Genomic DNA, 21,222 nt, shown 5'->3' with positions numbered 1-21,222 from the left:
TATAGAGCATATTATTATTTTTATACATAAAATAAAGACGATATCTGTCAGAAAAAATATGTTAAGTGGAAAAAAAATTTTTTGGGCAAGATGCCCTCCTTTCAGCAGTTGCTCCACCCCATCTTTCAACAGAAAGTCACATTTTCTCAATTTATTTCCTGTTTTTAATAACCATGTTCAAATCATGTCCAAGGGAATATCTGTTGACTCTGTGTTGTTAGGTGTAATGCCAAAGGGATTTTTTGTTTTTTGTTTTATTACACTGGACAATTGTTCCCATCTGATTAGTTATATCTGACCGACTGATGGATTTAGTTAGATCTGAGAAAAAGGACAACAAATGGGTTTTCTGGTTCAAAGTAATTCTTTCACTTCAGCTTGGATACATTCATATTGGCCACAGTAATTACAGTAATCAGGTGTTACAAAGGTTTTTATGTGTGTGTTTTTAAGAATTCATCAGCTAGACCATCGTAAAAAAAAAGGAAACAAAAATGTCAGTTTCTTCATTAATTTAAATAGTTTTAAGTTTACCAGGAAATACCATCATATGAAAAAAAACTGCTTACATAAGTGCAGTGCAGTATAAGTGCTATTTTATGACCAAATATGCATGCTGGGGACCTATAGCCATAGAAGGGACGGGTAGATATAGAAAGATAAAATCACAGGTACTTTTCAAGCTCTGGCAGCTCTGTGCAGACGGTCTTCATGTGGCTGTGGTGTTCGCCCAATGGAGAGGAATGGCTTTCATATACTGCATGTAGCCTGGAGTGCCTGGGAAACCATGGAGAATTACAAACGTTTTAATGCCAACTGTATTACACAAATCACACCAAGGAAAACCTCACTACAGATGCTTTAGTTTAATGTTTAGATACAAATTCCTCCTGCTCCTGTGCAGGAATTTTGCTATTACAAAATGAAAATTGGCTGATTAAACAAATCTAGCAAAGAAATACCTTGGATTCAAAAGCTGCAGGGTTCTTAACAATGTGTTACAACTCTTTTTGTAAAATTTCTGTAGTTTTTCTCTGCGGTGGTGACACTGACAGGTTTTTTCATTACCCCTAAGAGATCATTGCAATTTACACATCATGCAATAAATACACATATCAATGTTGCTTACATCATGAAAAATGTTTTTTTTTTTTCATATCTCATTGTTCGAATCAACAGTGTTTCTCTCCAGTAGGATAATATGCAAAATCAGTTACACACAGCTAATAAATTAATTCATAGTCATTTTGTAGAAACAGTGAGAAGCACATAGATGATCTTGCATGAGTTCACACATCAATAACTATTGCATCAGCTGCAGCAACTGTATTTGAGGAGCTCACACAGTCCTCTGCTCCTCCGTTAGCTGATCCCTCCTCACCACCTGGAGCGCAAGACCTGAATTGCTGGACTGCTGCTGCCAAGGAGACAGCACCTGAGGGAGAAGCACCACATCAGAGACGGAAGTGATTCCTGAAGTTCAGTTACCAGACAATGTCTCCCGTGGAGATCAGAGAAATGAGAAGCCTACACTACAATTAAAGGTGGTTTTGCAAAACAGAGAACCTACGTACTGTCTGGTTTAGTAATGTGGAAAGCACTTAAAATCTTACCTCCATCTTACCTACAGTCCATATATTTAATTAGTTTATTTGAAAAGAATGGCACCTAAACCAAAAGTTGCAAAGTATACATATTCATCAACAAAATAGCACACTGTGGATATCGGTCTGAAATAGTTTGTCACATGGGATGCTGGACCTGGCCTGCTGCAGATAGTGCAAGGAGATCTGGAATCCAAACTACACTAGACATAACTGGGCCCTCGCAGGCACCTACTTCCACTTCCAGGAGTCAATACCTGTGAATAGAAGTTGCGGTAACACTTGGACTTGGGCTGCAGTGCGAAGGCCAGACAGTGGGAGTCAACGTGGAGCTGGAATGGCAAGTGAGGGAGCAGAGAGCTCTTATACTCCACAAACAGAACAGCCACCACGCCTGGAGAGTCCTGCAAACACACCACAAGAGATGGCAAAATGTCAGTTTCTGCCGTATGGTATTAAAAGAGGAATTTCGGCATTTTTGGAGTCAACACAATAAACGTAATTATTTATAGTTTCTTTAATTTTTCAAGTTACCTTGTATATTTTACACACATATTTCTCATGTTGTATTGTCTCCATTCACAGCAGCATACTGACTGACGCACATGGAAATGTCAACCAACATTGAATGTATTTTTCCTATTTTTCTCGACTTTCCATTTCTATTACACCAGATGAAAGCATTATCTACCCCAGTGCAATCCATGACATCAAGTTATTGTTTCCTTTGAAAACATTTTAATTTCTTGTTTCAAAGAACTATTTGAGGATTGACATCATATACACTGTCAACAGATCAAATTCAGCCACATAGAAAGGTCGGAAACACTGAGGGGGAAAAACATATTGCCTACAGTGAAGAAGAACAAAAAAAAAGTCCTTGAAAACATTGAACTGCATACAATTACAAAGAAAGGAGGCAGCTAATAAAAGGGCATTAAAGAGCTCTTGGACAATAGCAGGAAGCCAGGCTCAAAAACAGCCTGTAAAGTGGCAGAGAGGGTTTGCCCCCCGAGGTCAGGAGGAAAGACAGCTATAAGGTGAGGAGGTGCCCTTTGCTCCTGGCACTGTGTGTATACTTGATGCGACATTCGTAGCAGGGCTCCAGTCACTAGCAGTCGTGTGCTCTTTGTAGTGAGCATTGTTATTGAATTACATGCACACAATAGTCTTTGTAGAAAAAAAACAGCTTATTCCATCCTTATGGGGCAACCCACACAATGCTCCTCTCTCAGCTATTGTAAGTGCTTTATACAATGTTTACACTGCAAGGTCAGCCCTAAAGCAGCTTTGGTACGATTGCCAGCTTGATTCTTATCAACAATTTAAGCCATCTTAATTCCAACCTGGAAATCTTCCGAATCCACCCACGATTGACTAATTTTCTCCTCCCCCACAGAGGTAAGTGAACAAAAAACATAACTTTGTAAGTTCAGTTTTTGTTCAGAGGTTATTCTGAAAATATTAATTCTGAAAACTAGGAATCAAATGAGAAATTATGCAATGAAATTATTGTTCAATGAATAAAAAGAAAAAGAGACACTAAAAGATCGAAAACCTACAGGTCTGCATTGTGGCGTAACATTTGCTTTCAAAGATTCATGCTTAAGCCAATAGAGTACATTGACAACTATAAGGAGTTTAATCAATGAAGAAAAAAAAATAATTATATTTTAATTGGTTCCCACCCCATGCCATACCACAATTCCTATATTACATGGTATAGTAATTTCTACCACAAAATAAATATTTAATTTGTGTAAATTATGTCTGTTACAGTTTCCTGGTATAGAATTCAAATGTATAGCATACATTATTGTAAGTTCAATAATAATGTACAAAACTAAAACGAAAAATTTATGTTAATTTATCCACGTTTTTGCATTTTCACTTGAATTGTTATGCACCTATTTTTCTCAATAGAAAAACAAACAAGCACAAAATTCCAACTTACGCCATCAAAAAATTTGAGAGCGCTGATGAGATTCTTGGAGAGAGTGACACTGCCATAGTGAGGATGTACAAAGAGAATTCCTTCAGAGAAGAAACTAATTTTTCCTAAAAGACAAAAAACATTTTAAATGAGAAAATTAATTAATAAAAATGTTATATCTAAACCATTGTCATTGTTATATTACTTTTCCCAATTCATATACATATATTGGTGACTTTTTATTACTGCTTATAAGAGTATGGTTTAGATCCTTCCATTTTACCGGCAGGCTTCACCCATTTAATTTACTGTGAAATACATTCCCAGTTTTCAAAGCTGAAAATAAATGCTGTAGTGTTCCTGTTAAAGACAAAGTCAAAATTTAGAAACCTAAAGAGAATCAGCATGAAAGTGCCCCACCTTCCTCTGGCACAGCAAGAAGACTGCTGGAGTAAATCATGGCCATCTCTCCCACTGAGAGGGGGCTGCCCAGGCAAGTCTCCGTCTCCTCCTGAATACAGACACAAACGACAAGGTCAGCCTGCTGAAACACAGCTGCAACTTGACAGAGAACGGACAAGAGAGGTTAAATTAATAGTTTGCTAACTATCCTTATTGGACTACTGTTATTATTATTATTTCTAAGCAGCCACCCGCATTAAAGGGTACAAGGGAACAACAACAGTGTCCCCCACCTGGGTTTGAACCCACAACCTTCCGCTCAGGAGTCCACTGCATATACCACTATACCCCTCTACTAGTCAAAGAAAAGAAACTCAGAATATTTAAAGCGAAGGAAATCTTAAATAAAAAATAATGCAGAAACATTTTACAAAATAAACTGAAGTGAACAGTGAACTTTCCTTCCTTTCCTGAGAGCCTGGTGAATTTAATATTAAACACTATGTATCTTTAAAAAGAAAGAAAGAAAGAAAGAAAGAAAGAAAGAATAGTATACCTATGTAAAAATTAGGCAGAAATAGAGAAGAAATCATGAGAATGGCATGCGAGTGCCAATTTACATTTCACATGGTAAGGCAATTAGAGAAAATAGCTGCAAAGCAAAATGACATGCATAATTAGGCTTCTTTTCTAGCTGGGTAATTTCTTTTCATGCAGAGGTCCATATGTCTCTCATCACTCCTACATTTACCTCTCACAAATGCACAGGACTCAAAAGGGGGAATTTTGACATGCTGATCTAGACAAATTGGCCGAGGGGAACTGAAAAGTTTCAGTGGTACATTTGCTACAGGACTGGGCTGCCATTGGAAAGCTTACCTTTAGCAGCTGCTGTGCTTGCTCAGAGAGTTTTACATCGGTGTCCTCTACCTAAAGGAGAAACAGGACACACTCATTTTCTGCAACAGGGTCATATCACTGACAGCAGGCATTCACAAAAACACCACATGGGTTTCATGAATCTGCCAAACATTGTCAAGATATTACAAATAAGCTCAAGTGTACATGACAAATATATTAAATACAAATATAATATGCATTTATGCCACGACGCTTATAGTATGGAGTTTATTACAATATAACAACACTATGTAAAACAAAAATATATCAAGAGAATGTACAAGTCCTGTGTAATTTTACATGTCTTATGACGTATAATGGAAGTATAGAAAATGGCACCTACCAGCCAAGAAACATATCGAGGAATGGCTGCTGTCAAAATGGTAAAGCAACTGTCTGAGGAAACACCACCATCTATGGGACAACATGAATAAATACAATTTTAATATTTAGTTTATGAATCATCTTTAAAGAGATCTTAACGACTAAAACATTTTTAGGCCAAGCTCCAGAGAACTTGTTAAAAGCATTTAATACTCAGTTAAATGAGAAGAACAACACACAACAAGTTTATGAAATGGTATGAAATTAGGTAATGATGTTGTATAATATGAGGAGGAATAACCAAATTTATTATATAGATTTCAAAATCATAAAGATCAAGGAATGAGTCAATATATAAAAATGAACTGCTGTTTTGTTGTTCTCAAATTCTAAAAGCACTGCATGTTTAACCCGTTATTTGTTAAAACTACTAAATGTTTAAACGACGTAATGATGCCACAAATGTTATGATAATGAAGTGAGCCATAATAAGACTGTTCTTTACACCATCTGGAAATAAAAACATACAGGATAAAGAAGTAGCCCTTGCCTTGTTCATGTACATATACATTTGACTCCAGGAATGATTCAGAGAACACCATGGAGCCCAGGGTCCCTCTTCCACCGAGAAAATCTGGGATGTCATGGACAGCCATAGAGGCCTAGAAATGGAGAACAAGAAACATGTTAAATGAAAACCCATTTGTATTATACAAATGTAAAAATTCTAATTTTTGTCAGTGCTTTCACAAAACAAGACCTGAAAAATGCACCCTATGCTCTAGTTTAAGCAGTTGGTTTCTTAAAAGATGTGTATTAACAATGAATTATAAATAAAAATTGCAAATTAGATAATTGAACCTAAAACAGGAACAGATGAACCTCATAATACCATTATCTCATCTGTACAATTGCTTACTTACCGTTTTCACTAAGAACCTGCTGTTTTCATTTTCTAAAGGAATGTCTCTGGAAACAAAATACAAAAAAATACAACATTAGTTCTTCCTGGAATATCACCCCCCCCACCATCTTGATCACCATTCATAAACTAATCACACAAGAACCACTGCCAAATCTGTAACAGTGACATAGTAAATACTTAGATGAGCTTGAAGAGGCTATTACAGAACAAGATGACCAAAGGCTACTGTTGCAATATCCCTAGATACTGTTGCCATATTGTGGGTAAGACCATGTGACAATGATTATTATTGTACTATTATAATCAGGTTTCAACGCAAGAGAGCATTATTCAGAGCTAATTACCAAAGCCGCCGAGAAATTCAAAGATGAATTTAAGATTTTAAAATCTCCTAGCCACTTGACACTACACTCTAAACATTGGCACAACATTACAAAATAAGACAGCAGCAGAGTAATCTTGTTTATTTAGTAGTGTGGGAGCTGCCTTAAGCTGCAGAGCATTGTTTTGTGTTGAAGAGAAGCGTCCCTGGGGAAACAATTGCATCCTCTCAGTGAGTCAGTAACAAAGAGATGAAGAGATATAGATAGAGGCTTGCTATTGTCATGTACAACATTGATAGTCAAACTGCAAACATAGCCTATTTAATCTAAACCTCCTCTGCTACATCGCCTTCTAGTTAAACTTAGTAAAAGCATAGATCTGTATAAACGTGGAATTCGGTACCAACCTTCCATTATTCACAGCTTGAATGTTGAATGTAGTTTTCAATCTAAAAGAGAGTGAGAATAACTAAAATGCTGAGAAACTGTATTCATGAGCTTGCCATTTTAATATGTGACTTCAGATATAACTCAAAATAAGACATACCTGAGTGCATTTTTAAACTGGGTTAGTGTGTAGAAGTCCAAGGACAGCTGGAATGTCTGTTCTGCAATGTCTTTTGCCTGAAGAAATTAAAAATATACAGTAAAACTTCTAGAAGCCCTGGCGTGAATTGAAGACCGGCGATTGTAGGAGACCGGCAGCTGTATTAAACATTCATAAATGAAAAGACATTGCAGACTCATGCAGGGTAAGAAGAGCCTGAAACATTGCTTCATTGTAGAAGTAGGCTAATAGGCCAGGCTTTTATTTATTTATTTTTGTAATTGTTCTTATTTTATAATAATTTGCTTTCCAAAGATGCAAACAAATCACTTTCAATGTATGGTGAACTATATACTGGATTGAAAACAAGATAACGGTAATTCTGTTAGCAGTCTAAGACTCGATATACTGTGAACTCTCACTAAATAAACAAAAAGCACTTCAACAAAACTGTGGAAATATGCTTTAAACCAAACCATCAACATTATACTTCATTAATGCATTGTTTATGTCGCAATTGACAGTTAGTTCAATCACTACATTTAACAGCAATACAAGTATAAGTTGGCTTCTTTTTCAACATTTCTGAGAATTTTTTTCTTGTGGTAAAAGGTATCTATTGAAAGTATGTATATGTATTGATAGTTATACACATATTTGTTTAATTATTTAAATACGATAAAATTATGAGTTTTGTATGGTTTTATTCAATATAGTACATGCCTTTGCATTAGACTCTGCAGTTATGGATGGCTGGTTGGACTATGGCATGCTCTTGTACTCACCTTGGATGCATTGGAAGTACAAGAAAAGCATTTGATGCCAGCCAACACTGCTCGGACTGTAGCTTCATAGACCTGAGACAGAACCCTACAAATTCACAAAATAAAACTGTCTTTCAAGACAGGTCTAAGTTTTCATGCGATAGAATTACTATACAATAAATAATACAGTAATGAGTAAAAATACAAGATCATCGCTTAGCTTATTATATCACATGCTTTATTTTTAGGAATATAAATATAACAAAACATTTTATTATGGAATAAAAAAACATGTTTTATGCAACACACAAGATTAAAACACACAAACACACACAAAGGGATATCCACTTACATCAGCTCAGTTTTCTTGTGTTGCTCATTGTCATTCCCTGTGAGGAATAATACTCTTAACATTTAAAATCTACAAAACACAGTCAAATATAATGCAGTTTAACAGATGTCAGCAAAATGATAATATTTAAGCAGACAAAGGTGTTAGATGATTGACAACTTGGTAACATGACTTATGTGTACAATTGTGTTTTCTTCTTTTTTACTCTTACAGTAATGACAGAGGCGACAGCACAGAAAATAGCTTTTGGAAAAGTAGATCAACATACCTAAGTAGGGTATATGCGTGGTGCCAAAGAAGTATGTCCGCGCACATGCCAGGGATCCTCTGGGTGCCACGCACTGAAGCAGCTGGGAATCAAAAAGGCACAGGCACATTTTAATATTTTAATCATTATAGCATATACACATATAGTAGAAGTCTAGGAATTTTAATTCTCATTTTCAGATGCACTGAATCCTTCATCACCGCATATGTAGTTTATGAAAGAATACTGAGGAGGCGGTGCTCACCATGTGCTTGGCTGCAGTTCCTCGGGGACCGGTGTTTCTGACCTGGTGTCCCTCCGATGGGAAGGTAAAACAGTAGCTGCTCAGGTCATCTCTTGTGGAGTGGCTTCCAAAAAGCACAAAGGGCTGTCTGCTTTTGCTGAAACACAACAATACAAAACATGACAAACAGCAAAGAACAAAACATCAGCAAAAGCAGTCTGATGAATGGTACTTTTTAAACACTCCTGACAGACCTGATTTGATATTTTTTAGCAGTCTTATTATTATTATTTATTAATTACTAATTGGCAGATACCCTTATGCCGAGAGACTTACAGGTTACACAAGCATTACAAAAGTGCAGCAATACAATTCAATACACAATTCTAATTAAGCATGAATTCACATTTAACATTTACAAAGTGCCGAAGTGCATAAATAATAAAAGAAATAGGCATACACCCGAGATGAAAAAGTGATTATACAGATTTTGATAATAAAACAGAGGACAAGGTGAAATCATGACTTCGAACCACATTATCAAATCATTTTCTACACAAAAAAAAGCCAACATCCCAGTAACCGTATCTTATTTCTTAGCACAGAGCTAGTTTGGGCTCATACCTGTCTCTAGATCGTCTGAGTGTTGAAATTCACAGGTGGTTTTTACTCACCTTTTGTCTGCCATGTGGCTGGAAATCAGGCCATGTGAGAAATAACTGCGGAAGGCCTGGAAGGTAAGCGTAAAAATTACAAAATGAAACGTGAGATTAAACACAAACTCTAGTTACGTGAGTTGACAAAGGTTTACACAAAGACAGACATGCAGGAGTGTGCCTTCACAAGGGTAAGACAAAGGCATCACAGCAACGGTTTGGTTACCTCCACAGCCTGCGCCTCAGACAGCTCGAGAATGGACGAATGACTTTCAATGTCAAAGCTGGAGTAGAAGCTGGACCACTGTTTCCGGAACATCGTCAGTTCCTGAAATAAGAGGAGAAACCCATCTCAATCACAGAGGTCAGATCTAAAAAACAACCTGGCATAATCATAACATAAAAAACACCATACGATCATTCTTCGTTGTATCGTTGTAAAAAGAATAATGCATGTGGTCTCTTTGAACTACAATACTGCTTAACAACCCTTCTGTGCCTCAAACAAGCTATAGCAGCATCTACTGTGGCACTCGATGCTTCAAGAGGAGAAAAAGCTGTGAAACTTCAAGGAGTGAGAGATACTACATGAAGAAATGTTCTTGTCTAAAAATAAATCATGTTGGAGCTGGGATTAAACATTTAAAGAGGGGATCTGGTCAGTCTACTGTGTACAGTTAAAAAAAAAAAGCAGATTTCCCACTTCCCTTTGAAGAGCCCTGTTGCAAATACCATTTTATGTGCTGTGTTGCTCGGCTGTAAATAGCAATCCATGTATTTATCACAAATCTCGTAGTAAAAATCCATAACTGTTCGTTTTGCTGGATTTGTTCTGTTTTGAATAAAAACAAGTGAACGTTTCCTTTGACTGCATGTAAGAGCACATTTCTAGGTTGCAGGGCTCTCATTCACAAGCTGTAAGGGACACATCTTTGCCAAATTAGAGCTTGGTGATCATACACATTTGCTCTTATGCTTTCCTACGGGGGAAAAGCAGCTGTTATAAATAGGTTATTCAGTCCCAAAATAATAAATAACTAATACAGCTAATGTTTAATGCAGATAAGCATTAATGTCTCTGTATCTGTAACTGCCTCAGTGCTTTTAAATGTGTTGATGTAAGCAGAATCCTTTGTATTAGGTGATTTAACCTATTTTATTAATTAAAAATCACTGTTAGCAATATATTTTAACATTCTCATTTACTATCCTTGTAAAACTTTAAACTATTACACAAAAATCTGAGTTGTTTTTAGTAAAGGACTAAATTCCACAAGGATGAGTTTTGCATATAACTTTATTGTTTAGCACCTCTTTCAACTGTCATGTGCTTGTTTGCGGTTGGATGCAGGTGTTTGCTTACATGTGTTTATGATGAATTGAGCCTATTCATGACATTGGTAAAGGGTGGCTAAAATGTCTCCTAGTACATCAACACACTTTGACACCCTTTGAGCTGTGAGAGAACAAAGATAGTAATATTTTTCCTAACTGCTGGCATTGCTTCACCTCCTACTGCACTAATCCAGACGTGGTTATAGAAGTAGGTTATCCACCGAGCCACGCTGCAATGGGGATTCTGAGCTACTTGTCAGCTGTGCTGCCCTGGCCATGCACTTCTAAAAATACAACCGAAGTGTGCTCCATAGAGCTGCTGTGTTACCTCTGTGAGCAGAATCTCCAAGGCGACGGGGTCCACTTTACTGTAAATCTGCCAGAGCTTCTCGCTCACATCAATCAGCTAAAAAACAAAGTACAGAAAGGTACTCAGCACGACCCGGTAAGTTCAAATGATAGGCTTTAATAAGTAACACAACTGGCGACCTCGCTACTATTAGAAAGTTCTTCCTGGAATAGTGAAATGACAAGCACCGGTGTTCTGGACATTTGGATGCACCACCATCAACTTTTCTGTTGGGTAAATTAATCTCGCTATATAAGCAACTCTCCTGTTAGCACCAGTGCTGCTGACATCATTTTCTTTATACTGCAGCAATTTTACCTCACCTTGTATAGGCTCACAATAATGCATCAAGTTAGTCGATATGTTACAGTAAAACTGACATTTACCCCTAAAACAGTTTCCCACAGAAACGCAAAATAAAGTTCTCATATATTTTCAATTAGGGCACAAAGATTCTAAATGTTAAAAAGGTAAGCATTTGTAAATAAGAAGGTCTTACAGTTCACAGTTTATTATCGTGAAGAAAACACGTTACAAAATGTAATCCTCTTAATCTAAGTATCTAATCAAGGCCAAAGAACAGTGTAGTACCTTGTGCTTCATGGTAAAGAAGCCCCCGCCTCCGATCCCTTCAAGAGCAAATGCCTGGATGATGGGCCATTTCTCCACAACAAACATGTCAAACTTCTGAACATGCCCTGAAAGATAACAGCATCGTAACCTCAACATGGAATCTACATAACAGGACTAAGATTTGTGAGGAATAACAATGAGCACTGAGAGCCTAAACAGATCAACTAGGAATTGATTTCTTACAATTATAAAATCACTATAAAAGATTTCACTCTACATGAACATTATGCAGTTAATCACCTGTATAAAAAAAAACAGAAATGTAAACTCATGTTAGGCACATCAACTAGGTAGACACAGCAGAGCTGGTTACCCTGGGAGCTGTAAGGCACTCCGATGCAGCTGCAGTCCTGAACCATGTTGACAAAGCTGGAAATCTTAAACTCCTCTGCTGCCTCTTCATCTTCATACTGCCCACGGAGAGGGAAAACAGTTAACTGCCAGGATTGTGTGCTTACAGTCTTCCATCTACCATCATAGCAAACAAGAAGGGTCTCACACCACATGCCATGCATACACAGGATGAAACAAACGATTAGGATTGCACATAAACTTTAACAAAAATATTTAAGAAGGCTAATTTGTGAAGCCTTGTAGCATAATAGGTATTTCCTTTAAATATTAAAGGGATTCCTTTTCAAATGTGAGTATTGCATTGCATGTGGAGATCCAAACAGTTTATAAGCTTCACATGAATCACAGGACATTCTACACTACAGCCCACAAACCAGCTGCCTAAGAAAACCATCCAACTCAATCACTTCTAAAGGACACAGAGTTTTTATTACGAATCATACATGTTTTAAAGAGGGAAATAAGGCACATCTATCTAAACCTAAAAGTCTACCAAAGGTTAATTTTGATCTCTCACATTCTCTTTCACTCCCATGTTATTGAGCAGCATCAAATCATCAGCTATGTTATTTGCCCAAGCAGCATGCATGTGACTGACAGGAGAGCAGCTGCCCGCAGCCAGCTTGTAGAAAGAGTAAGAGAGTGAGTACAGAAGAGGACCTTCTTTAAGCAGCAAATATAAAAGTCAATTCAAGTAATAATCCTGTGAACACAGACATTTCGATTCCGAGAAAGGACGAAGACTAAGATTATGAACAAAGTTTCTCTCATTCAGAGGCAAATACTTTAAAAGACAGGTAATTAAGCCTATTATTTTATAGGTACCACACAAAATCTGCAGCAAAGTATTGCGTTAGAAAAGTGTGAAAACCACAGGCACATATATTGAGAAAATTAGGGAAAGTACAGTAAATTTAGATGTTGGAAAACAATACTGTAACGTTCAGAAAAAAAAATTACAATTTAAAAGAACAATGGTGCTTAACTGCGGTCAATTAAATTAATTATTTATAATACCATCATTTCACATTTTACGCCATACTAGAAAATACAAATGTTGATTTTTTAATTAATAAAACAGTGACTTTATTATTCAATCAAATTAGTTTTGAATTATTAAAATGTGTTCAAACAATGAAAGAAACTTGTATAGCCTACATATATTTTGAGCATTTATATATTTTGCAAAATATATTCTACTACTGTAGATTTGCAGAGATGTGCTTCGTTTATCACCTCTGGCTCTGTCATGCAGTGGAAATGCAGGTTTCTCCAGTGGCCCACATAGGGCAGCAGGGAGCTGTAATTGACAGGGTTGCAGTACAGGTGGACACTCTCTGACTTAATCAGCAGAATAACATCTGAAACAAATAAACACACATCAGTCAGTATTACAAATCAAAGTGCTTACTGATATACATTCTGCATGCATGATTAGACAAACTCAGTCCTTCCACATTGACTCGCTGTTGTACTTCAGGGCTACCCTAGCTGTAGTCTCTGAAATAAAGGACCTATACACAACATTTCTTATGAAAGACTGCCTTCTAGTGGCACACTTCTATATTGCCATAAAGGCATTTCTCTATTCACAGGACATTTGTCCAGAAGCCATTTTAACTTTCACAAAATGTGGCTCAACCATAGAATGGATAAACAATGTATTTACCTATGACAAGACAGATTTTATGATTTGTCCTTTGACTATGTACATACCATCCAGAACCTCTTCAGGGAACTCGGAGTGCTCCAGGTCCAAGTTGGTCTGGTTGTACAGACCGAAGAACAGATAATTGGCCAGTTCACTGCAGCCTTCATTGTACCTGCTGTCAATGCCTACAAAGTAAGAAGAACAATCCCACTTTCAATTTGCAATCATAGCCATTACATCCACAGGGCTTTTTATTAATGTAACATCAAATGGAAGGAGATATATAAATGAATACCTAGAAATATCCTGTACTGATGGTTAAGTAGAGGGCATGATACAAATCCAGAGGTTAAATTCCCCTGCTACTGAGTGAAAATCCCCCTCCAAAACAGAGGTGCAAAAAGTCACTGTACTGGCTTCATGGAAGGTCTTTGTTGGAAAAGTGAAGTGAACAATAAAAAATGAAAAACAAATTCTAGACAAACAGTAAAGTAAATGTTCCTAGCAGCACTGTACCATAAGAGGGATCCCTATTAATGTCCACATCTTAGAGAATTACATTTGCTCAATTGCATCTTGTATTCAGTTACACATTCTGAAGCTTCATTTTGAATGATTTGTAAACACGCAGAAGTGCTTGTCTGAAACTTGGCGACTGCATCAGTATGAGCCCAATTATTGTTATTGAAACTGAACTCAAGGACTCTGCTTCCAACTGGCAATCAGCATTCCTGCCATAAAGCTCCCCTCACAGTAATGTATAGTGTTTTGATGAGTTCTGCACTTCTGTGGATTGCATGACTCCTCTGAGTGGTAATGATATCAATTAGTCATTTACCAAAGGCTTTTATATAAAGTGATTTCCACAGATGAGGAGGTGGGCTATAATGTATTAACAACACTGTGGTGGCATAATTGACTACCATATTTAACATATCAACCAAATGTAGACTGACACTTAATCATGATGAGGTTTTGTGCAGTACACTAAAAGCACATATTTGTCTGAATGTAAAACTCAATAATTTATCCAGATCATCCATAAATACCATAAGTTTAATTATTATTTTAACATCCGTCTATATCCTGTATTTTATTACAAGAGGAGGGAGTTTCAGTTTCGCCAGTCGCCTGCAGGAATCAACAGCTGGAGGTCAGTGACATAATCCAAGTCGTACTCCAAACAGACGTACATCCTCGTTTTAAATATACTGTTGAATATTAAATTAAAGTACTTTATTTTGACCAGTGAATCATTTCAGATATACATTAAAATGTTAACAGTGCTGTTAAAACTGAGGGATCAATATAATTCAGATGAATACGTTATTTAATACTTTGATTACGTATCATGGTTTACATAAAGAAAACCTTTCCAATGCTTAAAATCATAAAAACAAGAAAAACTGTATCATTCTCGTTATAATATAATTATACTAATAAGGTCAAGATTCCTTTTCATAAGCTTTGTATAAGAGTTACAGTTTCCACAGGGTGGTGCTGGTGTACAACTAAACTCAAGTGACGGTGTTCAGCTGAATGTACCCTGGGAAAGGCTCATGAAAGCCTTAATTATCTAACTGATCAGCCAGGATATACAATTATGAAATGATATGTAGCAGACTCTAATTGAATTTAACCATGTTAACCTTCCTCAGTGCATTTAAGAATCATGTACTGTATCTCATTTGTGTAGGCCCGAATACAGACTGTTTTATAAGTGGCTCAATATGGTTCCTGTTGTAGTATGACAATAATCTCTGATTAAATAAAGAGTCACAATCAACAATTAGTCATACAATTTTATAGACAGTGTATGCTAATGCCTATATGTTTTACATGTATACAGTAAATTATAGTTGAATGCTTAGCTTGGAAAATAACATTTAAAAATGTAAAATCTGATAATATTTTGCTATATAGAAAAAAAAAACACCATTCCTTAATTTCATAAATCAGAGGTGTTTACAGTTAAATATGATGTTTCTAGTATTGGTAGGATCAAAAACTGAGACTGGTTCTACAAAAGCTCAATTGCTACTTCAAAGTCACAACACACTGACTATGAACTTTCACACCACAGATCAGTTGCCTGGAAAAAATATGAATGTTGTTAAATTTTCATGCTCTAACCAGACTCACCAAGAATACACAAGATCCCATCTGGCTTGGATTTGCTGCCATCGTTCAGCACAGACTGAACCTGCCGCAGACGAGAACAACTGCAAAAGGGAAAAATAAAAATGTACCCTATAGCAGTGATGTGAGCTGTTACCATCTGAATTGACACCTTTGTAGAATTGGCTTGATTGAGCTGTGAAGAAGAAAATAACATCTCAGAGGAAATTACTTTTTTTACTGTACAAATATCACTTCAAATCACTATTTCAGACCCTTTTAAACTACATTTGGTGATTTCCTGAGAGATGCACTTCACAGTCAGTAGTAATTGGAAGTTTTGTGGTGATGTGATGCCTATTTAATTGTCTATATGTTCACGTTAACTTGATAATTACACTTAGGTAATTTAACAGTGAGATGGGATAATTAGTAAGCTCTGGCATGTTATTTCTGGCAGACTGCCTTATTACTAACAATTCTGGTAAATTACAACCCCATTCTTATGACTGTAAATACCATAAAATTTCAGTGGATTACTCACATAGCCTAATGATGCATTACACAGTAAATACATGATATAGGTATAGTTTTGAACCACCAGCACAGAATGCAGAAGTCGTGTACAAAATAAATAATACAATTGTTTTCTAAAACCAGACCACTTCATTAAAGTCAACATTGCTCATCCCAGGTATTGTTTGCATACCAGAAATATATTTCTGCAGTCTGCTAAACAGACACTCTAAAAATAAGTACTCTTTATATGGTATGCAATAGTTCCAGAGCTTCTTCTGTACAATCTGTCTTTGTTCATAATTTATCACACTAAAGGATGAGAGGGGACGTTTTTGCTTTTTAACACTTATTGAAAAAAGACATGCCAAAGCCATAACTCAGCTTGCAGGGAGCCGAGGAAAGTAAACATGATCGAGGAAGTTTGATTCAAGATAATTTACCAGTCGCTGGCCCCATTCTTGGCTGGCAGACAAGAAAATGAGTGTATACTAGTCTGCAGCTCACATGGCAACCCAGCAAAGACACCAAACTGGAAGATTTCACTAATCCAACGGCCAGATATTTAAGATACTCTGGCTGGAACAACATGACCCACATCTGTTCAGGAGATACAGATTATGAGGTTAATTCAATTTCTAAATAATCAGACCGGTGGCGACTGGGCTGGATGCCCATACACGTTTAGCTGACCTAGTTTAAAATCAAACTGACAAAAAAAAAACACACATTCTAGATGAGTAAATGACAACCGTTTTACAGAGGTTTTACAGGTAAAAATAACTGGACTGATATATGGAGGAAAAAACAACAACACAACAGATGGAGGACAAATTTAGTCTAAACTGAATATTTATATGTTCTACTGTGTAAAAACATTTTCCTAGGCTGGGTGTATATTTGTTCATTTACTTTAACTTGATGAATGTGACATTTTGGCTTAATTTCCATTATTAGGCATTACCTCATAAATTCCAGTATCATCTCCTTCACAATATCTATACAATGTCTGCAGACCATAACAAATCCATTTACAACACTGGTGCCTTTTTAACAACTATGATTTCCAGTTCCATGCAACACATTTTATATTTGGATCCTCCTCTTAATTCTGAACATAAATATTTTGTGCTCTGTATCTTGACTTTGCTATATCTTATCTTGAACCGTTTAGGTATTAATAATATCTTCCAAGAGTTGCAGGCAAATCCCCCTTCATTCAAACCATCAGCTGATTAGACAAGCATCATTTACAACATAGAATAAAAATAGTTTAACGTACTTTTATAACTGAATAGCACTCTTCTATTGCATCTAGGCCTATCACATTTTAAGACAAGGGCCAATACATCTACCAGCTTGATAAAGTACCATCCCACAAAGTTGACAAAAGTGATCAACTGAAATGGCGAATAAGGAAGAGACTGCAGCGACCAACTTTTCTAGCTGAACTCAACACTGTGTTGTAGGGGGGGGAGCACATTATTCCCTCCAGCCATCTGCAGAAGTCATTAAGCTCTGGCAAATACTGAACTTAATAAAAACTGAACAGCTGTCTTTTGGGATATTCATGTTGTTGCAATCTCTGAATAATATAGTGTATTTGTGGCACAGTTCTCTACAAAATCATGACTTCATTTTCTAAAACCAAGGATTCGATTGAAAAAAAAAAACAAAAAAATACATATTTGGTTGACCTGAGCGATTCCTGAGCTGAATAATTTTCTGTGTAACCCCTGCAGTTCTCAAATGTGGCAAATCAAATCCCTCTGCTGCAGCATATTGCCTATACACAATTATCATGCTTGAGCCATAGCATGACCACAGAACAACCAACTGCTAGTTATCCACAGTGAGATTCAATGCACATGCTCAGTGCAGTAGTGAAACCCAACTCTGCTTAAATTGCATGTATTTAGTCTCTCCTATACAGGATCTGATTTAAACATGATAAATAGCAGATGGGGTGTCTGTGGGGGGGAGCTGTTTTGGAATGTGATGCTGTCCAGCTACAGCACTATGAAAAACTGCAATTATATATGGTTCACACTTGCAGCTGCTGTTGTGCACCAATCCAATTGTATTTTTTATTACACTGTAAAATCAAATGCAAAGAACAGAGAAAATAAGATAATTTTGTATATATATATATGTTATTGTTGGTGTCTGCCTCTGAGTTTAAAATCTACTCCTAAATCAATAAATATAAAATGTGCTATTTCTGTTTAAATACAGCAAATTCACCAGATAGACCTATTGTACAGAGTATTAGAAAGCCACATACAGCTGCCATGCATGTGGAAAGACAAGGACATATACGTTAAACACAAAACATGACGTTGAGGGTTTACAGTTTCAGAAATCCCCCCCATCTGAACAACACAATCCAGTTCCTCATGCAGCCTGCAAAGAAAGAGCTGCCATGCAAGGACTATTATTAGAAAATTGGCTTCATCACAAGCAGTGCGTCAAGGCAATGGCACAGCTACCCCTTTCAAAACCCTCTTCCCGACATCTAATCGGCCTGATGAAGGCCTGTAATTTCAGGTTAGTCTTGGACAGGTCTGTGCATGCACATCCAGGCTCTGTGTGACCTTGCAAGCATGACTGCATTCCTCACCACCAGCCATAAAGACCCAGCCAAGCAACACTGAAATACATCAGACACAATACAGCAGTCCCTAACGTCCTGGCCACCTCCGATCTCAGGCAAAGCCCAAGACGAGACAGTCAGATGCATTACTATGACTGAGCATCCTAATCTGACTGTGCAAGTGTATTGATATAATGAATGTTATAATCGTATTAAGACTACTGTACTGTCAAGGCCCCCCCCCCCCCCCGACAATCAATTTACATGAAACTGTATCCAGTATCACATCTATTATGAATGTAATTATGATTAATAATATTATAAGACTAATACGTGTATTTCTGCTAATTTGGCGGACACACGTACCGCGATACAGACGCGTCCAGATTATAAAGCCACGAACAACAACAATAATAACACTGTTCACCGAAGGAAAAATCCTCGGCCTTCATTCTCCGTCATACTAAAATATCTCGTCGTACCTGACAGCGGGGCTCAAGCACTGGTATTTTACGTTCTTCCTCCATATCCCCGCCATCTTCAACGGTCATGTATTCAAAGTAACGTTTAAAATAAAAGAGTAAATCGGCCGCAGAGAAGCCCCATCACTGACTCCAGCGCAGCAAGAAGGGAGGACGACGAGCCAGTATGGCAACCGCCTGACCCACTCGGCTGCCATAGGGGCGTCTCAATACATGATTACTCCTACATCGGAATACTTTATTTTCTATACGTTTAAGATGTGTTGCGTTTATAATCGTTATGCATTTTAGTAACTTATGTCTGCCTCTTCATTGCATTTTATTTGAGGATTTTTGCAACTATGTTTATTTCAAGTAGACTTGCGCACCCCCTGAAGAAGCCGGTGGTCGGGTCCAAAAGCGTCCCTTGACAGCAGCCGATGCAACTGCAGAGCAAGTTGCCGAGCCGCGCAGGAGGCGGGTCTGTGAGGTTTAGGAAAAGGTTACACACATACAGCTTACCAGCCAGGACAATGACTGAGAAAGAAAATGTGCAAGTCTGGTTTTTTACAGTATTACGGTATTATTGATATGCAATCAGCATTAGTAACAAAGCTAGTGAGCTTGTTAACATACTGATGCAAAAAGCAGTGGAACAACTAGTGATTTGAATTAAAATCAAATTAAATCTATTCTTGTTCGTGTTTACCCGCATCTTTTCAGGTTTTATTTTTTGTATTTAGCAGACAATTGACAGTTTAATGAATGCATCATTCTATACACACAAAGGTATATTATATAAGTGTAAAGTTACTCCAAATTGTATCATTATCATTTCTAATAAAATATGCGGGCGTGTCATGTTAAACAAGACAAATCAAACCAAAGCACAGTACAGTCAAATCTCTCTCTCTCTCTCTCTCTCTCTGTGTCTCTCTCTCACACACACACACACACACACACACACACACACACACACACACACACACGGTGACCCTGAAGTGCAAGCAACAAAACTAAAAAATAACATGAAAAAATATATAAAAACAAGTGTATGACACATTTTCAATGCCTATAAAATTAATGCATGCTTGGTCAGACCCACTGAATGCCCTCACAGAACCACCCTCCGGCCAGGCTCGGCCCACACCGGACACGTTTCCTCTGTGGCGGTGCGCCACAACTGGCCACCAACACTCCAGCGGTGGGTGTTCAAGCTCAACTTTTCTTAAACTTTAAATGGGTAAGACGCCCGTCTCGCTGGCTTGGAGCCGGGAGCGGAATATGAGCTGCCTAGTCGGCCACTTTTGGTAAGCAGATCTGGCGCTGCGGGATGAACCAAACACCAGGTTAAGGCACCCGATGCTGACTCTCTTCAGACCCCAGAAAAGGTGTTGGTTGATATAGACAGCAGGACGGTGTGCCATGGATGTCGTAATCTGCTAAGGAGTGTGTAACAATTCACCTGCCGTATCAGCTAGCCATGAAAATGGATGTCGCTGGAGCATTGGGCCCACAACTTGGAAAGCATTGTGGTTCCAGTGAATCTAGTGAACTCTCACTGGCCCTTAAACTCCAGGGGAGAGGGTGTACATCTCTAGAATGCTATAGCATGTGGTCTCCATCAAGTCACAGCCAGGCAAATAGTGTACAAATGGAGGAAATTCATCACCCAACACCTTTTTACCCTTCCTAGGAGTGGTGGTCAAACTAAAATCACTCCAAGAGCAAGGTGTACAATACTCCAGCAGGCCACAAAGAACCCCAGGGTAACGTCTACGACTCTGCAGACATCTGTTGCATTGGCTAATGTCAGTGTTCAGGAGGCCACTATAAGGAAAAGACTGAACAAGAGTAGTGTGCATGGGACCAAGATGGAAACCACTGCTATCCAAAAAAAACATTGCCACCCATCTCAATTTTCCACAGACAACCTTAATGATCCAGGAGGTTGGGAAAAGAATGTACTGTGGCCAGATGAGATGAAAGCT

General features: G+C 37.6%; 1 protein-coding gene across 1 annotated transcript in view; it reads right to left on the bottom strand.

The window, feature by feature from the left end:
* dnaaf9 (dynein axonemal assembly factor 9) overlaps nucleotides 1-19,421 on the bottom strand; it is a 37,936-nt gene extending 18,515 nt beyond the window's left edge. Inside the window, exons 1-24 of the mRNA XM_066718349.1 lie at nucleotides 19,253-19,421; nucleotides 15,686-15,765; nucleotides 13,609-13,728; nucleotides 13,129-13,253; nucleotides 11,852-11,948; nucleotides 11,497-11,603; nucleotides 10,885-10,962; nucleotides 9,448-9,549; nucleotides 9,240-9,295; nucleotides 8,587-8,722; nucleotides 8,343-8,424; nucleotides 8,075-8,111; nucleotides 7,744-7,828; nucleotides 6,959-7,035; nucleotides 6,819-6,860; nucleotides 6,087-6,132; nucleotides 5,714-5,825; nucleotides 5,183-5,253; nucleotides 4,819-4,869; nucleotides 3,958-4,048; nucleotides 3,559-3,662; nucleotides 1,862-2,008; nucleotides 1,344-1,435; nucleotides 676-777 (exon numbers count right to left, since the gene is read on the bottom strand). Coding sequence (XP_066574446.1) covers nucleotides 676-777; nucleotides 1,344-1,435; nucleotides 1,862-2,008; nucleotides 3,559-3,662; nucleotides 3,958-4,048; nucleotides 4,819-4,869; nucleotides 5,183-5,253; nucleotides 5,714-5,825; nucleotides 6,087-6,132; nucleotides 6,819-6,860; nucleotides 6,959-7,035; nucleotides 7,744-7,828; nucleotides 8,075-8,111; nucleotides 8,343-8,424; nucleotides 8,587-8,722; nucleotides 9,240-9,295; nucleotides 9,448-9,549; nucleotides 10,885-10,962; nucleotides 11,497-11,603; nucleotides 11,852-11,948; nucleotides 13,129-13,253; nucleotides 13,609-13,728; nucleotides 15,686-15,765; nucleotides 19,253-19,308 — 2,096 coding nt within the window. The 5' untranslated portion in view covers nucleotides 19,309-19,421. The remainder of the gene's footprint in view (nucleotides 1-675; nucleotides 778-1,343; nucleotides 1,436-1,861; nucleotides 2,009-3,558; nucleotides 3,663-3,957; nucleotides 4,049-4,818; nucleotides 4,870-5,182; nucleotides 5,254-5,713; nucleotides 5,826-6,086; nucleotides 6,133-6,818; nucleotides 6,861-6,958; nucleotides 7,036-7,743; nucleotides 7,829-8,074; nucleotides 8,112-8,342; nucleotides 8,425-8,586; nucleotides 8,723-9,239; nucleotides 9,296-9,447; nucleotides 9,550-10,884; nucleotides 10,963-11,496; nucleotides 11,604-11,851; nucleotides 11,949-13,128; nucleotides 13,254-13,608; nucleotides 13,729-15,685; nucleotides 15,766-19,252) is intronic.
* Nucleotides 19,422-21,222: the final 1,801 nt, after the last annotated feature.

Source organism: Amia ocellicauda, chromosome 12, assembly GCF_036373705.1.
Source record: "Amia ocellicauda isolate fAmiCal2 chromosome 12, fAmiCal2.hap1, whole genome shotgun sequence".
NCBI classification, from domain to species: Eukaryota; Metazoa; Chordata; class Actinopteri; order Amiiformes; family Amiidae; genus Amia; species Amia ocellicauda.
This window is presented reverse-complemented; position numbering and strand designations above follow the sequence as displayed.